Source organism: Pelobates fuscus, chromosome 12 (genome assembly GCF_036172605.1).
Source record: "Pelobates fuscus isolate aPelFus1 chromosome 12, aPelFus1.pri, whole genome shotgun sequence".
Taxonomy (NCBI): Eukaryota; Metazoa; Chordata; class Amphibia; order Anura; family Pelobatidae; genus Pelobates; species Pelobates fuscus.
The window spans coordinates 110298703-110322840 of record NC_086328.1 but is presented as its reverse complement, the minus strand read 5'-3'; the positions used below and the strand labels follow the sequence as shown (position 1 = coordinate 110322840).

At 38.3% G+C, this 24138-nt stretch overlaps 1 protein-coding gene across 3 annotated transcripts in view; it reads right to left on the bottom strand.

The window, feature by feature from the left end:
- Positions 1-24138, bottom strand: part of GAS2 (growth arrest specific 2) — a 94051-nt gene that overhangs the window by 22165 nt on the left and 47748 nt on the right. For all 3 annotated transcript variants that reach the window (XM_063437929.1, XM_063437931.1, XM_063437930.1), the window contains 3 exons: positions 19775-19936; positions 6025-6149; positions 2869-3016 (listed from right to left, as the gene is read on the bottom strand). In XM_063437929.1, the coding sequence (XP_063293999.1) occupies positions 2869-3016; positions 6025-6149; positions 19775-19916 (415 nt within the window). In that variant the 5' untranslated portion in view covers positions 19917-19936. The remainder of the gene's footprint in view (positions 1-2868; positions 3017-6024; positions 6150-19774; positions 19937-24138) is intronic.

Here is a 24138-nt window from a genome sequence, read left to right as displayed (position 1 = left end):
GGTGGAATTGACTCGCGCCTTGGTAAGAAGTCCAACTATTAGAAAATGGTTTGACCACTCTAATTGGAGAGGGCACAAGGACCAGGACATGTCTGGTGCCATAACCACTACAGCCCACTGCAGTGTTTATGGTGCTGGGAGTGATCATTTAATATACATTGAATAAGGAACATTAACAACAAGAATTTCTATATAGATAATATTGCAGTACACCCTCTCCCGGATTCAGTTGCAAATGGAGAGTTTTTAACACAAATGGAGAGTTTTTAAATAGAGAAAATTTAAACATGATGTATGGGGAAGACCCTGGATTTGTAAAATGTTTTGATTTTCCTTAAAATGTGGTCCAGGAAGCATCTTTGAGCCAGTTTAATAAAAGCATGCACATCAGACAGGATCAATGAAATGCCCAGTGCTTGAAGAAAGATGGTGTCACGTTAATGACAGACGTGCAAACACAGAAATCCCACAACAGATGACAGAGACATGTCCATTAACTGAATTCCTACCTAGAAGGCAAGATGATCTATTTTGGAACATCAGTCATTTAGTCTTTTATGAAAGAAACCAGAAATAGATTGGTTTTATAACATAATTGTGGACAGCAAACAGCAAACACATGTATCTTCATAGGGTAATATAAGGCATGGAAGGCTCTTCTCTACCCTGTTGTCTTTTTAGATATGTTTTTAAAAAAAACAAAAAATTTTAAACTAATTTTAATACATATTTTTAAAAATGTAAATCTATGCTCATACCCTTTTAAAATGGCAATGTTTACATTTGACATCATTAGATTATGTTTAAAATGTCAAACTTTGTGTTGGCGTGATATTTTGCGTGCATTGTAATGATAACCAGCATTTCAATATCTACAGTGAATTATAATGTATGTATTACAAATAGTCGGTATGTTGCAGGTGTATTAGTCCCCATCTCCTGTTTGTCCCTTCCCCATCCATCTAGATTGTAAGTTGCCACGAATAGGGGCCTTCATCTTCTCCTGTATTAGTTTTTCACGTTTTGTATTGTCTCTTAGTTATATTGTACTGTGTCGTTATAATTGTACCAATCGTAACCGTGGACAGAGCTGCAGAATGTGGTGATGCTTTATAAATAAATAATAATAATAATAAAATAGTTTGGCTGACTCTCAACATCTCAATGAAGTTGTTGAGGTGCCTAGAGGTCCCGTGTGATGTCTTACATTAAAATCTTAAACTATTCACAAATGTTTTTATCCTAAATTTGCAATAATGGTGCCGATCAGTTCGTTCCCTTGTTTTCCAGTGTTGTCCGATGCTTTAATGAAAAAGTATCAGACTGGATGCTGGTGGAAGACTGACCGTGTCAGCTGATGCTCTTAGACAATCTGTAACTCTCTATGGAGAAAACGGTGTAAGAAAGGTACATCAGCTGACGCTTTCAGACTATCAGTGGCCACCCATCACAGGTAAAAGCTAGGATGTATTTGCCCTCAATGAAAAGCCAGTGAACACATTCAGACAGTCACTGCCAACTTCTCACTGCTCATACTAAGGATTCTGCAAGGAACATAGCACACTGCTGTAGTGGTTATGGTGTTTGGAGAGTTCCTATAACAATGTGTAGGGAACAGGAACTTGGAACTCTGTGACGATGTTCACTCAGCACTCGATACGCCCAAGGTTTGTTGGGAATCCGATTTTTTTTATCTTTCAAAAAAACTTTCCCAAAACTACTGATCAGATTTAAAGTGATCATAACAAGATATAGACCGTTTAACAGGCCACATGACGCTGTATAGACTTTCTTATGACAGAGACCTGTAAAATGCAGTTTGATCCTTTGGGACGCTAAATCTACTGGATCTTTGTTATCCCAAAGGATCAAACTGCAGGTTAAAGGTCTTTGTAACCACCACCACCTCTGTAGATAACCACCACCTCACAATATCATTGTATGCACAATCCCAGAGTCATAACTGCTTTAACCCCTTAAGGACACATAACACGTGTGACATGTCATGATTCCCTTTCATTCCAGAAGTTTGGTCCTTAAGGGGTTAAACCCATAACCTTCTGTTCCATTTGGCTATTTTAAAGGTACACTGTAGGCACTTTTACCATTTCAGCTCATTGAAGTGGCTGTAATGCCTGCAGTCCCTTGGTGATATCCCTTCATTCAGTGCTAAACCATTCCATCTCATTGAAGTGATTATGGTGCCTGGAGTTCCCTGGTGATGTCCTTCCATTCAGTGCTAAACCATTCAATCTCGTTAATGTGGTTATGGTGCCTGGAGTCCCCTGGTGATGTCCCTCCATTCATTGCTAGACCATTCAATCTTGTTGAAGTGGTTATGGTGCCTGGAGTCCCCTGGCGCTGTCTCTCCATACGGTGTTAAACCATTTTTGAGCAGTTTAACACTGGATGAGGGTCCCTGGCTTCCAACAGTCTGGGCCCCACTGGATGTGTGGCTAAGGCAGAGATTACACACTTCCTTCTAGCCATACCAATTCATACCAACAATGAGCACTTTGATAGGCTGAACATGGTCATCACGAGCTATGAGCATTTTCCCACCATTCGGTTCATAAATCAAGTGAGAAAAAGTAACCAATAGAGGAAAAACAGGAGGAATAGTAAAAATATTTATATTTATATAGTAAATATTTAATATATAATATCTAAAAAAAAATTTACTATAGTATAAAACAAACAAAAATAATAGTAATCCAAATATTCTATACAGTAAATCTTCATACAGATGATTCTACACAACAGACATATATGCATAGAAACGAAAAGCACCATTGGTTTGGTTGCTCTAGAAAACCAAAGTATATTTAACAACATAGAAGCAGTGTATTATGGATTAACCACACTTACCCAGACCTTCAGATTCAAACAAACAGGTTTCCCCGACTCCAATACTCCGACACCATGATAAAAAATTAGCTGTATTATCCCGGGCGAAAAATGAGCCGGATGGAGCATTGACTCTACACGGTATCCTCTTCGATGGAATACTCTGTAACTACAAAATCAGACATTCTATTTTAGCAGTATTTAGAACCATGCATGTAACACATCAAAATGTACAGACAAGAGAAACCTTTTGCTGTTTATATATCTTAAAGGATAATATTGTAAACTCAACCCTCTGATGGCCGTACGCTGCGTACAATCAAAGGAACGACCATAAAGAAGGCCCCACGCAAGCAGCCATCTTAACTGTTGACCTCATCTGATTTATTCAACTAACTGAAAAAGTCGGACTTCTGTGAACAGGTCTCAAAGTATGTGAGATCGTGAAATCTACAGAAAAAAAATAGGCAGCCCCACGATTAAATATATGTTATAAATAAACATTTTCAGTTTCCGAAGAGTAGATACAGATGACATTTCATAACGTATATGTGTTACATTAAATCCAGGAATCATTCAGATTGACTTCGCGAAGGTGATAGCTTGATCACTCCCAGATAATTAGCTTTCCATGCATTGGGTCGGAGCTGTGTTGATATTATATTAAATACCTTACTTCTCCCCTGGTAGGCTTCAAATTTCATGAGAAACTTCCCCCCTCCCCCCCCCAGAGTGTTCTGCTCCAGGTTCATTGATGTCAATGCCTGTGGTTTAATACGGGATGTAGATGTGTGAGAGAAAACGATGATGTCATGATGTAGGAATCTGTCAGTCTGGCTTATTTTAATCATATGTATAAATAACTAGTTTTATATGTTTATTCCCCCCCCCCCCCCCCCCCTTCAAATTAGTTCATTAAATTAAATTTCTGAAGTCAGGTTAGAAAAGGAGAATGTAAAACCATTGATAAATAATTCACATTTTGTAATGAACATGAGATTATTCAATAATACTGGGAATTGTCAGGAACTGAACAGGAAGTAGCCAACTGTAAATATAGCATAGTGGTAGAATTTTTCTAATTTGGATATTTTGGGCTGCAGTTTTTAATTCACAAATATATAACTAGAGTTAGTGCAAATATACAAAGTACTGTGAAATAATCTATCTCAAGCACCGCTATGAGAATTACTATCTAATGATCTAAAAAAAACGAGAAGAAATGTCTACAAAGAGTTTAGGAGACAATCCCCCTATAATCACTTTTCCAATTACTTCTGTGTTGCTAGGTATTAGCTTCTGTCTGCCCCAAAAAAAAAAGGGGGGGTCCAATCACTTAGTATATTTTATAAAACTGCCACCAAACCTTGGTAAGTGAAATTCTCACCTGGTTTCGGGGACACACAATACTGCGCCAAATATACAAGCGTTTCTATTAAGGTTCTTAGGATCTTCTAGTTAATTACGCAGTTATCTAGAGAAAATAGGAGAGAGACCCAAATTGTGCAGTGAATTGACCTCCACCTGTTGCACCTCTCTCTATATAGTTTTATGTATTTAGGGACAGACACCTGTGCCCATAGTTGAAAAGTGTGATATATGCCAGTTCCCCTATATGTCCGCGTGTCCACGAGGCAGGCATTAGTAATCTAGTCTTTCAGCATTATTCCTTTATTTTATAGAAGCATTCACAAATAAAAATCAAAAATAAAATGTATCCGGCCAATGTTCTTACTTAGAGCTGAGTTAGCAAGCTGTCCAATCTCCCATCCACTGGGGTACCTTGGGAGTTTCTCCGGTTCTCAGCTGATTTCGGGCATGCAGTATACGATGTGACTTATGCGTTTCGCTAAAGGCAGAATTGTGTCACCTCAAACCAAGTGAGCATTTCACCTACCAAGATGTGGTGGTGATTTTAAACTCGACCAGGGCCCTTCTGTTTGCAGAGAGAAGCTAATTTTTTTTAAAAGTTTATCCAAAAATATTAAATAATTTTAAAAGCTTATCCTACGATATTAAATCATGGCCAAATTACTTTAGGTATTTGGAGTGTCCCTTTAATAAATGTGTTTATAATAAAATGTACTAACAAGTGGCAATTTGATTGATAATTGACTACTAGAGCTAACCACAAAAAAAGCAGTAATTATTTAATGCCCATTATTTCACTATTATTATTAGTTCATGCTTTGCTGATAGAGAATTGCCAATTTGGAGGAAATCAAGTGAAATCCATTTGCGTCGTTTGAGCATCACCTCTAACACATGACGGCAGTCAGGTCTATAATTTACTCTGATACATTTTATGCGCCAGCATTAGAATTGGTCTGCCAGACCTTCAGTGAATGGCACAGTGCCAGTTCAAACGGGTGGGGTCCAGACATGCCTTGTTCACATGTATGTGCAAATATAAAACTTAGTGGGGCTTCAAAGACAAATTTCTAAAGAAAAAACTATCAACCCAGTAATGTGTTATTCTGTTTCCTTGCAACTCCTTTTGGAGAGGGCTATTTACTAAATACTGAATTGCAGCAAATTGAATTCCTAACGGCAAAATTCCGGCTCATATGGCCAGGTTGTTGGTAATTTTGTCCACACCAGCTATTTTTGCCCATGTTTTGCCATTTATATTTTAATTTGCTGCAATTTGAACTATCATCAAATTACATTAGTGGACAGAGCGTAAAAAGGGCTATTTTGCTGTCTGTAGAATACATTTGTTGCTGGGCGGCGCGATTATGCACCAGATTCACCACTTTGAGTTTAAAACATTTGTTAACGGTTTAAAGCCTTAAGGTAAATTCATGTCGAAGGACCTCCTTGCACCATAACAACTTCATTTGATTTGTATCCAGGACAAGGTAGGTATAGCAATCCTAAATTTGGCCCAAAATATACCATAACCTGGGGAATATAATCAAGTGGATTGCAATAGTTTAGCCAAAATAGCTCAAATTCTCCCAACTCATCCATTTCCCAACTTGTCGATTTTGGCTAATAATTTGCAGTTACCATGTCCACCCCCAGACCTAGTTTATTGAATAAGCCCCTTTGTATATATATCTCTTTATAGCTGAAGTTATTTGGATAGTGCAATCGCTCAGTGTGTTTCGTCTTCAGTTCAGCAGTATGTAATTACTGGAAGGAAGTCTCTTGGCAGACAGTGCCCCAGCTCACCTTGTCTGGATTCCTAATATCAGAGTTTTTTTCCCTAAATTTATCCTGCAGAGATTCTGCTAGTTGGCAAAGCAGTGCTCCATTATCCAGCTTCTCCATGAATGTCTCTGCAGTGATCTCCTTTCCTGCCGAGAAATAAAAAAAGATTTGTACAGGGCAATGCAGTGAATAGCTTCTTCAACATAAGATATACAGCGAGGGGAAAAAATATTTGATACCTTGCTGATTTTGAACAAAGAAATTATCCGTCTATAATTTTATTGGTGTATTTTAACAGTGAGAGACAGAAAAACAAAAAAAAATCCAGCAAAACGCATGCAAAAAAATGTATAAATTGATTTGCATGTCAATGAGTGAAATAAGTATTTGACCCCTTCGACTTAGTACTTGGTGGCAAAACCCTTGTTGGCAATCACAGAGGTCAGACGTTTCTTGTAATTGTCCACCAGGTTTGCACACATCACAGAAAGGATTTTGTCCTCTTTGCAGATCCTCTCCAAGTCATTAAGGTTTTGAGGCTGACATTTGGCAACCTTCAGCTCCCTCCACAGATTTTCTATGGGATTAAGGTCTGGAGACAATCTAGGCCACTCCAGGACCTTAATGTGCTTCTTCTTGAGCCACTGCTTTGTTGCCTTGGCTGTGTATTTTGGGTCATTGTCATGCTGGAATACCCATCCATGACTCATTTTCAATGCCCTTGCTGAGGGAATGAGGTTCTCACCCAAGATTTGACGGTACATGGCCCCGTCCATTGTCCTTTTGATGCAGTGCAGTTGTCCTGTCCACTTAGTAGAAAAATAACCCCAAAGCATAATGTTTCCACCTCCATGTTTGATGGTGGGGATGGTGTTCTTGGTGTCATAGACAGCATTCCTCCTCCTCCAAACACGGCGAGTTGAGTTGATGCCAAAGAGCTTGATTTTGGTCTCATCTGACCTCAACACTTTCACCCAGTTCTCCTCTGAATCATTCAGATGTTCATTGGCAAACTTCAGATGGGCCTGTACATGTGCTTTTTTGAGCAGAGGGACCTTGCGGGCGCTGCAGGATTTCAGTTCTTCACAGCGTAGTGTGTTACCAATTGTTTTCTTGGTGACTTGAGGCCATTAACAAGATCCTTCTGTGTAGTTCTGGGCTGATTCCTCACCGTTCTCATGATCATTGAAACTCCACAAAGTGAGATCTTGCATGGAGCAGCAGACGGAGGGAGACTTACAGTTATTTTGTGTTTTTTCCATTTGCGAATAATCACACCAATTGTTGTCACCTTCTCACCAAGCTGCTTAACGATGGTTTTGTAGCCCATTCCAGCCTTGTGTAGGTCTACAATCTTGTCCCTGACATCCTTGGACAGCTCTTCGGTCTTGGCCATGGTGGAGAGTTTGGAATCTGATTGATTGCTTCTGTGGACAGGTGTCTTTTATACAGATAACAAGCTGAGATTAGGAGCACTCCCTTTAAGAGAGGGCTTCTAAGCTCAGCTCGTTACCTGTATAAAAGACACATGTGAGACAGAAATCTTGCTGATTTATAACTTTTTGACATGGGTTTTTATGGATTTTTTTGTTTTGTTATTCTGTCCCTCACTGTTAAAATACACATACCATTAAAATTATAGACTGATCATTTCTTTGTCAGTGGGCACACGTTCAAAATCAGCAGGGGATCAAATACCATTTTCCCTCACTTGAAACGTATTCATTCAATAAATGATTACACTTAATACTCGCAGTATTAGACTAGAGTTTGTGTGTGTGGCTTTTCCTTTTTTTTTACTATAGAGTTAAATTATATTTTCCATTAATTAACCCATGTTACAGGGCTTCATGGACCTACTGTTTGTTCATTAAACTGTGAATTGGTTCAAATTGAAAATATAATTGCGAACTTCAGGCCAAAATAGCTGAGCTGAAAAAATTCTCAGTTACTGCTTAAAGGGACACTATAGGCACCCAGACCACTTCAGCTCATGAAAGTGGTCTGGGTGCAGTGTTCCAGGCCCCTTAACCTTGCAATTGTAATTATTGTAGTTTTTGATAAACGGCAATAATTACCCTGCAGGTTTACTCCATCTCTAGCGGATGTCTACCAGACAGCCACTAGAGGGACTTCTAGGTGGAGGGGGAGAAGTGGAGGCGGAGCATGAACCAGCATCAAAGGACTGACATCAGGTAAGTGACAGAAGGTGTTTTTAAACCCTTCTGCACCACAGGGGTGGGGTGGCCGCAACTGTGGAGGGCTCTATAGGGAGCTGTAGTGCCAGCAAAACAACGTTTTCTTGGCACTAAAGATTCCCTTTAACCCCTTAAGGACACATGACATGTGTGACATGTCATGATTCTCTTTTATTCCAGAAGCTTGGTCCTTAAGGGGTTAAATGTTTTAGCCTGTATTTTGCTACAATTCACTATTTAGTGACGAAACCTTAAATAATAATAACAACAATAAAAATAAATAAACCTCTTGCTATAGATAGCGTGAAATCATAACTCTGCCTGCACATATATAAATAAATACACAGATAGAATAAAATATAATGCATACAAATAGGAAGTAGATTAATCAAAATCCACCCAATAACCAGCAACTGAATCGGTCATGTATTGCTAATCGGATAAATCACTCCAATCCATACTGTGCAGGAGTACAGAAAAGATGCAGAAAGATCACTAATAGAAGATATGCATCTTTTTCATAACATCCAAGCGTTAATTCAAACATACCAACAATATCTGCAACTGAAATATGTAGATACATGCTTTATCCCTTCTTAATCCTGCCTTATTTATTTTATGACCCTGTGTATTCACAAGAAAAATTACATTTTGCAAAGAGGAATCTAGGCAATAAACCCTTACTCCAGTGCTGATGTTCAGTTGGCAGAGAAGTTAATTTTTCCAACAGAACTCTATTGAGTTCCTGTGCACCAGACACAAGGACTGTAAAAGCCGACCCTTTCCCCTTCTCTTATTGTACAGGAACCATAGGGCTTATTGTGTACAGGGCTGTATTCTAGCAGCCAAAGAAGGGAAGAGCAGCACCTCTGGGAAGTAATGTAAATGAAAACATACCTATCACAGCAAACCCCTCCATAGATACCAACTCACATCATATTCTTTTTCAATTTGACAATTTTTATTGTTATTTTTCTGATAATAAAACTGGGGTTACAGAAAGAAAAAAAGGGTGGGGGGGGGGAGGGTAGACATTCATATTACATCAATAGCATTCCAGTAAGACATTTCCCTCATTCACAGTTGGACTAAGCATTTGCGTGTTCCCAGTGAATTTTATTGTGCTCTTATGTGGCGCTTATCTTGGCTATTGTTTCTCCCTGTTGTTGAGTTGCCTTGGGGGGGTAGGGGGGGAAATAGAGGGGAAGGAGGCGGTGGTGGCTTAGGGTAGGGGCGGGGGTATAGGAACATGGTACCTTACTCTCTAGAACTATTTACATTGTGGGTTCTCTTTCCGCCGTTCCCTGGGGCCTGTTTAAAGGTTGGATTGTCCTCTTTAACCTCATCCCTGTCTCCGTGTTAGAAACGCCTGCCCCTGCGTCTCCGGTCCTTCTACTGATCTTTTCGTTAAGCTCTATCTTTCCCTCTCCCAACTTTTATTTTTTTTTTGTGGAAATTCCTCCTTTCCCTCTTTCCTCAGGATTCCTCCCCCTCCTCCCCCTCCCCCCTCCCGATATATGTTTCCCAGTCTTTCCTGGCCTGTATAACTCACATCATATTCTAAACCCCATCCGTAGACACCAACCCACATCATATTCTAAACACGATCCATAGACACCAACTCACATCATATTCTAAACCCCATTTGTAGACACCAACTCACATTATATTCTAAACCTCATTTGTAGACACCAACTCACATCATATTCTAAACACCATTCATAGACACCAACTCACATCATATTCTAAACCTCATTTGTAGACACCAACTCACATCATATTCTAAACCTCATTTGTAGACACCAACTCACATCAAATTCTAAACCCCATCCGTAGACATCAACTCACTTCCTATTCTAAACACCATCCGTAGACACCAACTCACATCATATTCTAAACCCTATCCATAGACACCAACTCACGTCATATTCTAAACCCCATCCGTAGACACCAACTCACATCATATTCTAAACCCCATCTGTAGACACCAAACTCCCAACATATTCTAAACCCTATTCGTAGACACCAAACTCCCAACATATTCTAAACCCCCTCCATAGACACCAACTCACATCATATTCTAAACACCATCCGTAGACACCAACTCACATCATATTCTAAACCCCCTCCATAGACACCAACTCACATCATATTCTAAACACCATCCGTAGACACCAACTCACATCATATTCTAAACCCCATTTGTAGACACAAACTCCCATCATATTCTAAACCCTATTCGTAGACACCAAACTCCCAACATATTCTAAACCCCCTCCATAGACACCAACTAACATCATATTCTAAACACCATCCATAGACACCAACTCACATCATATTCTAAACCCCATTTGTAGACACCAACTCACATCATATTCTAAACCTCATTTGTAGACACCAAATCACATCATATTCTAAACACCATTCATAGACACCAACTCACATCATATTCTAAACCTCATTTGTAGACACCAACTCACATCATATTCTAAACCTCATTTGTAGACACCAACTCACATCATATTCTAAACACCATTCGTAGACACCAACTCACATCATATTCTAAACGTCATTCGTAGACACCAACTCATATCATATTCTAAACCTCATTCATAGACACCAACTCACATCATATTCTAAACCTCATTTGTAGACACCAACTCACATCATATTCTAACCCTCATTCGTAGACACCAACTCACATCATATTCTAAACCTTATTCGTAGACACCAACTCATATCATATTCTAAACCTCATTCATAGACACCAACTCACATCATATTCTAAACCTCATTTGTAGACACCAACTCACATCATATTCTAACCCTCATTCGTAGACACCAACTCACATCATATTCTAAACCTCATTTGTAGACACCAACTCACATCATATTCTAAACGTCATTCGTAGACACCAACTCACATCATATTCTAAGCCTCATTCGTAGACACCAACCCACATCATATTCTAAACCCCATCCATAGACACCAGCTCAGATCATATTCTAAACACCATGCGTAGACACCAACTCACATCATATTCTAAACCCCATCTGTAGACACCAACTCACATCATATTCTAAACCCCATCTGTAGACACCAAACTCCCAGCATATTCTAAACACCATCCGTAGACACCAACTCACATCATATTCTAAACCCCATCCGTAGACACCAACTCACATCATATTCTAAACCCCATCTGTAGACACCAAACTCCCAGCATATTCTAAACACCATCCGTAGACACCAACTCACATCATATTCTAAACCCCATTTGTAGACACAAACTCTCATCATATTCTAAACCTCGTTTGTAGACACCAACTCACATCATATTCTAAACTACATTATGTAATTTGAGCCAGTAAGGATGTATCAACATCACCGAGTGGTGTAATGACAACCCTAATGTCAATTCTATACATTTCTAATTCATTTATATCATCGTACGTGCTATTTTAAAGATCCAGCATTTTGATTACTCCCATTATCTTCCAGTAATTTGGTATGCTGAGCAGTTGTATTGGAAGCTTAGAGTGTTTAATGAAATGAGTGACTGCGTCTTGGTATAGATACTGTAACTGTGAGTGGATAAGCACTCTGTACAGAACTGTATTATATGTCATTCTATAGTGCTTACCGTTTTAGAGATTGAATTACTTGGAATAATCAGCATTTACTTTGTGATTATTTGGACTCTATAATTTAATGTAGATTGTCCATTTACTTTTAGTACAGGATATTCTAAGAACCTTCAACAACCACTAAAGTCACCCATGCCAATTCATCTCAATGACGTGGTCTAGGTGCAGTGGTCTTTTTGTTTTAACCTTGCAGTTTTTTAGAAACTCTTTACAGTGCAGGGTTAAATAAATCCTCCTCTAGTGTCTGACAGTAAAACTCAATCATGTGATGCAGAAACTCCCTTGTTAATGCATTGATTCGATACTTTCCTGGGGGAGTTTAAATGTGTGCACAGTGCTCGATATTGGATAACGCTGGTGGAGAGCCTGCCTCGTCCATGATGTCACAGGATGTGGAAAAGCAAGAACTGGAAAAAGGTAAATAGGTAAATAAATCAAATATTATGTTTATTTTGATCACAAACGGGAGGGGAAACCTATATTTTAATAGGGACATTAGAGCTTTAGGAACACAGGTTTGTATGCCTAATGATATAGGTGTTCCTTTAAAATTTACCATCAGGAAATGAGTTTTGCTAATAATTAGAGAATAGTTAAATGAAAACCGAATTGTAAAATTTAGGCAAAAAGTACTGATTTGGAAAAATACTCCAACACAGCTATAAATATAGCTTTTAGAATACATTTTTGCCTTTATTTTGCAATTAGTTTTTCAGTCCACGAAAATTTAGTATTTAGTAAATAAACATCATTAATAGTGTCGTCTATTACATAATACCATGGAGAAGCCTAGAACCTGCTATTTTCATGTTTCCTGACTGTGTCTGACTGGGTAAAAGATCTAATAGAGCTCGGTTCTGTTGATTGTCACTCTTCTTTTCAATGTTACAAATCACTGGAAGCTGTTGATGACATTTTGTACAGACGGTTCCGATCGATACTGATAATATCTGGATTCTGTCACATGCTAAGTTGTGAGATATTGATACTTTCGCAGTTTACCATAATCCTTTTAGAGATATTTCAATTACACGAGAATACCAAGCTCTTTATATTATCAAATATTTATTTGTAAACAAAAAAAAAACCAAAAAACAATTGTTTTTTTTAAATTTCTATTGATGTAAAAATTAGCTTAGTGACAGTGATAAGTACATTTCAATGGAGTTTGAATGAGCTTTAAAGGACATCTGACATTTCTCTGCAAATTACCCCATTGAATCAAATATTCACAATCATCTATAACTTGTGTTAATCATTTTCCATGTGATTCTTCATGTGCTTTTCATTTTATATTATCTCATAATTATTATATTAAGATTTAGAAAATGACATCACAATCTAGTTCAATCCAGGCAAAGTCATGGCATAACTTGCAAATGAGCAGGTGAAAATAGAAACATTGTTTCATTTCTCCTACTCTCTCTATGTTGAATGGCTAGCAGGAGCAAAGCACAGGCCGAATAACAGTGATTGACGTGTAGCTAAGATAGAGGTACCCCTTTGACGAATAACGGGATTTCTGCATTTAATTTATTTTTTTACACACCTCACAAATATGTTTTTAAAATGTAGGGGAAAAGTAAACATAAGCCTTGTGGGTGGGGAGAAAATTTGTCTCGGCTGAACTATCATCATAAAAATGGAATTTCAGCCATATGTCAATTCGGCTCAGCAGAATTTCGAAACCGAGAACCAATCAATTGGCCAATCAGTGTGCTGCAATATACCTGCATATGGATTATATAATATTATGTATTTTGCACTGATAGGGGCATGTTACTGCCATTTGGTCAAAAGTAACCAATAGAATGAAAAACCGAACGAGCAGTAAGAATAGTAAATCTATATATATTTATTAAACATATAATATAGAAATGTAGATTGTTTTACTGCTCCTCATTTTTCCCCCCTCCATTGCTCACTTCTCACTTGATGTGTAATAAGATCAGCATTTAGTGACTGTCCCCTAGCCATCAATCATCTTTTTTCCCTCATCAATTATCTACTGAAATTTAAACCCAGTCAAGAGATATACAGAGATAAAGTAGGGTGTATTTTGTCTCTATGCATATCCTTTGTCTGACTTTCATTGGTTGGAGCTACAAAGTCAATCTCGACAGCCATCATCAATGATGGCTGCAGGGAATTGGTTCTGTCTATGGAGTATCCCGCCGTCTATGAGGTCCATAGTCCTCAATGTTGTACTCTAGCGCATGTGTGAGAATCTACAGCATTGACGTCAGCTCAGTGCCAGGAGCTCTAGAGGACCAGCTGGAGGAAGATGGCCGCACCGTAAGGTACAGGTTCAGGTAAATAAATCTCACCTTTACCTGCCCCATGGCCACTGGACCACCAGCGGTTGATGTCACTGTTGGAGGTTTTTGTGAATTTTGGTGGTGGTAATACAGCTTTAAACCGTTATACTGTTTTCATTGTGTGAACATTTAATTTTTTTAATTAAGCGAAATAAAAGAAGAATGTTTTTAAAGATTTGGAACAGAATACATTTTTGATCAAGGAACATTGTATCTGTATTGATGTTAGACCCCAATCTATCTTTTGGCCTGCACATAGAAAACCTTGCATCTAAACTTTATCCAAAACTAGGTGCCCTGTACAGAAACAAATCCTGCCTAAGCCCTACAGTAAAGGAAAAGATTGTACAGCAAATGCTGATGCCAATCATTGATTATGGGGATGTAGTATATGCATCTGCACCACAATCCCACATTAATAAACTCAACACATTGTATACCTCGTTCTGCCGATTTGTGCTACAATGTAATTACAGGACCCACCATTGTGACATGCTAAAACAACTAAACTGGCTGTCTCTGGAATCCAGACGCACCCTTCATCTTTCCAGCCTTGTGTTTAAGAGCTTTTCTGGGAAACTCCCACCCTACCTGAACACTATGCTTTCCCCGGCTGTTCCCACTTCCTATAACCTCCGATCCAGTACCAACACTTTACTTAGTCTACCCCAATACAAAAAGAAAGCAGCTCGATCCTGCTTCTCCTACAGAGCGCCGCAATTGTGGAACGACCTCCCGCACAATTTAAAATCTTCCCTAAGCCTAAAGTCCTTTAAGAGATCCCTCTCTACATACCTCAAAACAGAATGCACCTGTCATGGTTGATTATATATTTCCTACCTGTTCTTTGTTGTATAATGTTGTATATATTGTATATTAATATTGTTTTTGTATTTTATTGTGCACTAACTGTAACAACGCAATGACTTGTGTACCCAGGACATACTTGAAAACGAGAGAAATCTCAATGTATCTTTCCTGGTAAAATATTTTATAAATAAAATAAATAAATAAATAAATAAATCTATTTCTGACTTATGGTTCAACTAGAGGCTGGACCACGTCAAAGTCCGATAAAACAATAGCTCACTGAATCACTGCATGGCAGTTGATGTGGCTTTCACTTGAGAGGCACTTGTGAGTTAAATACGGCACATATAATTTTCCCTATCATCAGTAATTAGCATTTTTTACAATATATGGAGTCACTTTTAAGGCCGGGATAGCAATGCAAGACGTGAAATTTTAAGCCATGCCAAAGAGCATGTCCCACCTGGTTGATAGGGGGTCCAGTGGCTCCCACATGTATTATACCCACATCCTTTAGTGCAAGGGATGCAAGAGAGGAAGGTATCGATATATATCTCCTGGATCAACTCATATCCAATCACACAGGAGTATGGAAATAGGGGATTCCTAGGTGACTTCCTTTGTTACTAGATGGTTTATGGAGGTAGGTATCGATATATATCTCCTGGATTAACTCATACCCGATCACACAGGAGTATGGAAATAGGGGGCTTCCTAGATGACTTCCTTTGTTACTAGATTGTTTATGGAAGACACTTTCAAACCTTGTAACAGCTCAGTTACTCGTGCAGTCAATATTTAATACCCAGCTACATTCAGATGAAATTTGTGTCCCGAAATTATTTCTATTTTTGGGGAAGATGGTTCAGCCAAGCTGAGTTTTCTCGCCGTGCAATAAGCTAATGTACATTAAGCTGCCTATTTTCTTTTCAACCGTGCACAACTGAATGGGCCGGGTGACCGGCTCCGAACATGTGATAAATGCATATATATTGTGAATTCGTAATATTGCTCTCTGGAGAAAAATAAAAGATATTTCCATCATATCCTGAACTGAGCATTGTAACAGCGATACCCTGAAAACTGAGCTTCCTACTCTATTCTAGCACTTCGTTCCTACCTCTTAACCCCTTACGTACCTGCACTCCTCTAACAACCTACAACACTTAAATATTTAAACAACAATATAAAAAACTTAAACTGGATTTCTGTGTGTGTGTTTGCTTTGAAATATTTGCTGTTATACTTGCAATATTATTATATGCATAGAATTTCTTCTCTATATCATAAATAGCAGAATCATTTCTCCTCTGCACACATCCATCTCTCTCTCTCTCTCTCTCTCTCTCTCTTTCTCTCTCTCTCTCTCGCTGTTTCTCTCTCTATAAATATACACATATAGTTTTCTTACTGTCTGCCAGTTTAACTCTGCTCCCTGTACCCTGCACCCCCCAACCCAGAACACTTTGAGAATGAATGACTGTAGTACGGTGCACATCTGCATCCAATGAAAAATATATTAGGTGTCAGCTTTCAATTTGCCATATTTTATGGCTGCAAAAGGTGGTATTTCTTTGCTAAAACAGAGCCCCTGACATGTTTTACAGTTCAGTAATATTGATTCAAATGAAGCAAATGCTCAGGGCTGCACAAAAAAACAGTCTTTTTTTTCAATTAAATGGAAAATGCATTAAGGACCTTAAAGATTAGTAACGATGAACAAAAAAGCGTACGCTTGTGCACAAAGCAAGGCGCATGTTTCCAGCGCCTAGAAAAACCAGAACACACATAACACATTTTATCGACAACAACAACAACACAGTTCTGCAAACTCTTCAGTACAGACATGGTTTTGAGACCACTTTATGGAGTAAGTAATGTATATGTATGTTTTAAATCTAAACAAAAAGTAAATTGTTTTTTTTTAAAGAGATAGTCCCTGCTGGAAGTGCCCCTTGGTTTTTTTTTTATTGTATAATACTGATTATAATGATTACTAAAAAAATATGCATTAAATAAATAAATATATAAATAAATGCATAATATATCTTTAAGATTCTGGTGTTACTGCTACTGGTCCTGGATCATCATAGGCAAGCAGCAGAGGGGATCTCCCTGATTATGTATAGGCTAGAATAGCCCCAGCTGCAGTTCCAATCATCAGATCTGATGAGTTGAATTGCTTGGTAGCCCTAACCGGCCGCCATTGGAGGATGTGCATAGTATTTGCCGGAGCTCCCCAGCACACATGGTTGAAACAATGTAAATTCACTGGTGGCTGGATACAACTGAAAGTGATTGAAGTTTTTTTTAAACATATAGAACTAGTTGCTCCTGTAAGTTAGCATAGAGGGAGGAGAAGCAGATGAAAAGGGGAAGATTTACCAAAGTGTTATGAAAAACATATTTTTTTTTATGTCTGTTTCTATTTACTAGTGTTCTAAAAGTAGTCTAAAAAGTGCCATCTAACTTTATAAATTCCGACAGATTTTTACACCTTCATAATTAAGTTGCATTAATTGAGAGTGTGAATAATCTGCTTCACTATGTAGACCAAAATTAAAGTGGTATAAAAAAATGCCAATATATAATTATTTTCTGATGCAAGAATGGTGTAGGTATTAAGAAATAGAATGTTCTATACAAAAGCAAAGCAAAAAAATCACAGAATAGTTGGAAATAATAAATAATCACGAAATAAATATTGGAAAAAAAAATACCAAAAAGGTGCACATTATTCAGTGAGACTTTTTTAAATTCCCCCCTCCCACTGCTTCCGTTTCTCCTCCTTCAATGCATTGTGTGCCTTGGCTGTGCCAAGACTGAACTGGGTCGTGAAATCAATTGCTAAATCATTCATGCAAATAAAAGAATCAAAAACCTAGGCATCACATAGAAAAAAAGATTAGCATGCGTTATAGGTGAGTTTTTAATGTGTAACTTCCAGAGAAGTGACTGTTGTCCTTTTATTTCTAGATGTAGGTGGTATGACTATGTATATCGAAAACTCAGGTTAGGGCTGACATTTTACTGGGGTATCCCTAAATGCACTATAGGGAGCCAAATTAAACATTCAAGGATGACACTAAAGGGTTACTTCAAGCACCATGACCATTTCAGTGGTTTGAAGTGGTGATGGTGCCTGGAGTCTGTAAATGCAGCATTTCACTGAGAAATACACTTGCACATTTGGAGATTGACCCCTCTAGTGCTAGTGGAGGTGGAACTCCACCTCTGGTAGCATCACTGGAATACCATCAGCCAGCCCGGAACACCAATTACAGGCTAATGTCAATTCTGTGCATATACCTAAACACAAACTTGCAATCATTACCTGAGAGCAGTCGGTTGACGCTCTCAGGCAATGAATGTGCCTTAAACTTACCTTAAATAGCCTTAAAGGAGACCAGCCGGACGACTGGACCAGCTAAAGTGGCAAACTATTGCAATACGATTTGCTCTATTATGGGATAATGGGGCCAGGGACTTCCTGGCATCATAACCACTACAGTGGGCTGCATTGGTTCTGATCCGTTAATCATGGCACGCAAAGTCTATTTGTCTTTATACTGTTTAACCATCAGAAGAGTATTTACTGCATTAGTCCCATGATTGAAAATAAAACAAGGAAACAATAAACTCATTCTACAACATGTAATTTTCCAGTTAGTGAGACGAGATAATGCATCGCTTTATCCATTGGAGACTTAGAAATCTGCAATGGTTTAAAGAGAGATCAGTTACTATTTATAGCCATGCTATGCTCATGTAAGTTCGCCTGCACCACACCACACATTCTCCCCCACTCTACATGCCATCTCCACCAATAATCCACCCTTTGGAATCACCAAAATCTGCCTTTATTGCCTTACTTGGGCTAAGGCAACGCAACTCCATTGGATTCCTTCCATCCGCCCCCTACTGGGCAATCTGAGAAACACAGATCCATTCTTGTACATTCTACAGCTTCGTCAGGCTTAAACAAATGTCATCAAATTTTCACTACTTATTTGTTTAAAAGGTGATTACATTTAATGCAACTTATTTATTTTTTTATAGCAAGCTAGGTTGAACAGCAGTTCGTCAGATAACAATAGAGTCTGAATCAACATGGCTGCTCAGACAGATAAATAAATGAAATTTTCTAAAAAAAAATTAAAGGGACACTATAGTCACCAGGACAACCACAGCTTATTGTATTCGTTCTGTTGAGTATAATCATTCCCTTCAAGCCTTTTGCAGTAAACACTGTTTTTTCAAGGAAAAAAAATACATTTTAGGGACACCTCCACTGGCCACTCCTCATATAGCTACTAGAGATGCTTGCTTGGGCAGTGCTGATATTTAGTGTATCCACCCTCTGCATGGTGAAGTGAACTGTCCTCATAAAGATGCATTGATTCAGCCAATCCTATAGAAAAGCATTGTGATTGGCTGAGATCAAATCTTCTGATGATGTCAGTCAATCAGGCAGATCAGGGATAGAGCCAGCAGGAACAGATTGGAATAAAAGTTTTAACATACTATATTTAGGGGTACAAGTGGGGAGGGAGGGGGGACTTGATTTTGTTTTTAACACTATAAGGTCAGCAATACATGTTTGTGTTCTCAAACCTATAGTGTTCCTTTAACATACATTACAATAAATGTAATACACTTTAGAAAAGGACAAGTAAAAATGTGATGACATTTGTCCTTTAAAGCATACTTCATTGCATTCTGAGAATTTTCTTATTTTCTTCATCAGTATCGGATGGATTTGAGAACTGTGAGGATGGAAAAGTAGGATTCACTTACCAAGGATATTGGTTAACCAAAGAGCAATGTCCTCCTTCATGGGCAACAAATCTGCCTCGTGTCTAATGGCCAACCATTGACTGTATTGATGCATGTCCGAGAGCCCAGGTCCTCGGGCGACTGGGCTTGTTGTACACATCATTTTCTCGTATTAATAAATACCTAAAAAAATTAGATGAAAATTAATGTAACTAAGGAATTATTGGGCAACTGCAATCCTGAGGGAAATATGTGACTTTGTGGGATGTATGGACTGTGCAGGATAATGAAATGCATATAAACCAAAAAATATAATTAAAATGAATATACCTGATGTAGCATTAAAAATGAGGCTATACATGACTCTATGGCTTTTCTCCTTTCTTTGTGAATGATTGGGTTTATTTTCAAGTGGAATGGTGATGGTAGCTAAGGACTTTAACACTCAAGCCACAAAGTAATAGATCCAGACAGCAAGGACATCCGGTATTACATTTCCTTAGAAAGGCCAGACATAACTGAGAGAATAGTCACAGAACAAGGTCAAGGCCAGCAGTAAACAGGATAAACAGCAAGACAAGCCAAAAGGTTAGGAGCACAGAGATAATCAGTTAACAAGCAAAGGTCATAACCAAATAATCACAATAGCACGGAAACGCACTATTAGGTCAGCAAGAGCTTCAAGAGGGCACCTAGGCATTGGCAGAAGGGGTTTAAATAGCTTAAAGCTTAACATCATTGGTCCCCATCGTTCCCATGTGCCAGAAGTTACATGGATGGATGCTAGTTTCGTGTCACCAATGATGCCAAAAAAGCGTGACTAACTTTTGGGGTAAGCCACATCAAAATTGATGCAAAAAACGGTGCAACTCATTATGGATATGTTCATTTGTGTCATAAATGACCCAACTCCCTAGGCAGAAGGTATGACTTAACACTGAACAGCTATAAATGTTCCTGCCTTTATAGTGTGCTGCATCAGAAACTATTCCAAATGAGATGGAGATGGTCCTAGCATGCGTGACATGAATCTTTTTGAGAGACCTGTGCACACCTGCTGGTTTTATTTTACCTCCTACACTGCAATGAGAAGAAGCCACTCGTTTGGTTTGTATGATGATCTTGGGTTCCCACAAGCCCCCCCGATACCTAAGACACGACAAGGGAATGTCCAAAATCTGTCTGTGTGGCCAGGAGTCCACAATTTCCCATCAGCAAATCAATTATGAAACCTTTAAACCTCAAAATTAAAAATATCCCTTCCCACACTCACATTAACTCATAGAACAATCCAATCACCTTTACAAATATACAAATAATAAAAGATTTATTATAGTCAATGTTGTAATGAGAACCATTGAAATGCAAATGTTCTGCCCATTGAAATAAAAATCCCTAAAGACCGCAACACAATAAAATAAATACATATATTGTGAAAAACAAAACAAAACTAAACTGTTGAGTCCAGTAGAAGGAGAATCATAAAGTAATGAGCCTCTTGTATGACAGAGCATTTATATTCCTGATATGGTTCTGAATGGACCTTGCCAGCATTGTTTATAGTTTTTTTTTTTTTTAAATAAATTGTATTAATTTTCAAGGTATATAGAAATACATAGTTCATTATCTTGATAAGAGATATTTAACTTACATGCATATTTTAGACATACATATATACATACAATGTGAAGATAGTTACAGTACCTAAATTACCGTAGGGCAATATAAATAGGCCGGGCCGTGTAAAGATGGGGGGAGAGGACCTTTATAAATTTAACTCAATTCTGCTCTGGGTCTCAACTCCCCATTTATGACTTCGCATCTAAGACCTTCATCCAATTATCCCATATGCAACATTTTCCTTGATTGGCACAAAAATTAGAGGCAATTTCGCGTTCCATTTTACACTGATATTTGACCCGCTCTTTAATTTGTGGCCATAATCCAACCTTAGATGTTTTACAGTTTATGGCAATAGAGCCTTTGAAAGCCATCACATTACAGTGTATCAATGGTCAAGCTTCCTTCCTGTAAGGATTGCTCAGTGGCATCTGTAATAGCACCAACAGTAATATCTCCCAGTGGGTGAACAGCTAGGCATTTTTAGCTATTAAATGGACAATCCACTACAAAAATAAAATACATTTAATAAAATAAATAATTATTGAGTAGATATACCCTCAAGAAAAACATTCATGCATTTATTATGCATGTTTTCATTGATAGTATATCTAAAAACAGCTCTCTTGTCTGCAGCCTTTGCAAGCCCTCCCCTTTTAACCCCGCCCAGACTTTCTGTGGCTCTCCAATCACAGACTTCCCAATCTATCTCAAAGAGAAGTCTTCGCAAGGCAGGTACTCTGGGTAATTTCCTGCCTCTTGAGTTTAGCTTCATTGAGCTAAACAAACCAGGATGTAACAGGACCTATTGTCTGATTGACAGCCAATCGGTGTGTAATAAGGTTAATTTAGAAAAGTATATTTTCTAAATTTCTATTAAAATTAACAATTTTTGTAAAGTTAAATAAGAGGACACCTAGTCATCTAGCTGAAGTGCTTTAGGGGTCTGGAGTGTCCCGAAGAGAGTTTTCTTCATTAACGTTGATGTTTATATGTTATGCCATTATTTAGTCACTGGGCACTTTGCTTAGCTCCAGACATTTAATATAATTTTGATTCTTTCACACATTCTTTATACTGAATGGGTGTTTAATGGGTGGCATGGGACAGAACAGGTCTGCTGCTGACGGTTTCTCGGCTGGGTATTTTCCTTCATCTGACAACTGGCTGGATTAGGCTCTGATTTATTTTCCCATATATTGACCTCATCAGTGGTTATACTTGTTTGTAAAACTCATGCTTTAATTAATCACACTATGTTGGCTTATTTATTGGTAGTTTGCATTAAAGGATCACTATAGGTCAGGAACACAAACATGTATTCCTGTCCCTATAGGGTTAAGACCACCATCTACCCCCCCTGGGCCCCTCATGCGTCCATAAATATAGCAAAATATTACTGAATTCAAGCCTGAAGCTGTAGATCTGCATGCTGTTTGTCTCAGAAAAACAAGCAGTCTGCTGACATCATCACAAGTGGTAGCCTGATCCAATCACAATACTGAAACTGACAAGGAGGCAGATCAGCGGCAGAGCCAGCATGATGCAAACACAGTCCTGGCCAATCAGCATCTCTTCATAGAGATAAATTGAATCAATGAATCTCTGAAGAACGTTCAGTCTCTGCATGCAGAGGGTGGAGACACTGAATGTTTGGATGCATTTTAGGCAGCCATGACCCAGGAAGGATCTCTAACAGCTATCTGAGCAGTGGCCAGGGAAGTTATCACTAGGCTGTAATGTAAACACTGCATTTTCTCTGAAAAGACAGTGTTTACGGCAATAAGGTCTAAATGTAATGATTTTACCCACCAGAACAAATTCAATAAGCTGTAGTCGTTCTGGTGACTATAGTGTCCCTTTAATAATTGTGTCCACACAATAAGGACAATGTTACATGTGAATGATATAAACTTGAGCTAGGGCAGGGGTAGGCAACCTTTTAGCAGCACTGTGCCGATATAGGATTGTGATGTCCTGTAGCGTGCCGGTCCTATTTTTTTTATAAATCGAGGTGGGTGTGCTGCCGTATTCTGCTTGTGTTTGTACTGTAATTGCTTTGTATCGTTGTATTTGTGCGTATATATGCAGGGCTGTCTTTAACCCCTTGAGGACGCAGGACGGTTCAGGACCGTCATCGGCATTTTTGCGTTGCCGACCGACGACGGTCCTGAACCGTCCTAAATTTAAAATGTACTTACCCGATCGCCGTCGTTCCCCCGGCGGCGATCGGCGGTGCTCCCGGTGTGGGGAGACTGCCTGCAGCCCAGACAGTCTCCCCATGGCGGTTTAGGACCCCTGGGGCCATGTGATCGCCCAACAGGGCGACCACATGGTCACAATAGGTGTCCTAGACTCTGCCTGCAGGGGGACTGTCTGTGCTGACAGGCAGTCTCCCTGCTGCTGTAAAATCATAAAAAAATTTAAAGTTATAGTTAATAAAAAAAAATATATTATTATATATGTGTATATATATGATATATAGACATATATTATACCTATATAATATATGTCTATATATCATATATATAATGTCATGCTAAGTGTATTTTTATATTAATATGTACATATATTAATATAAAAATACACTTATAATTAATTTGCACACGTATATATATAATATATATAATAACTATATAAATTGTATATATATATTATTATAAAATACGAATAATAAATAATTTAAATTAAATTAAAAAAATTAAAAATAATAATAAAAAATTGAAAAAAAATTATATATCTATACGAAATTTTATTCTAACTGT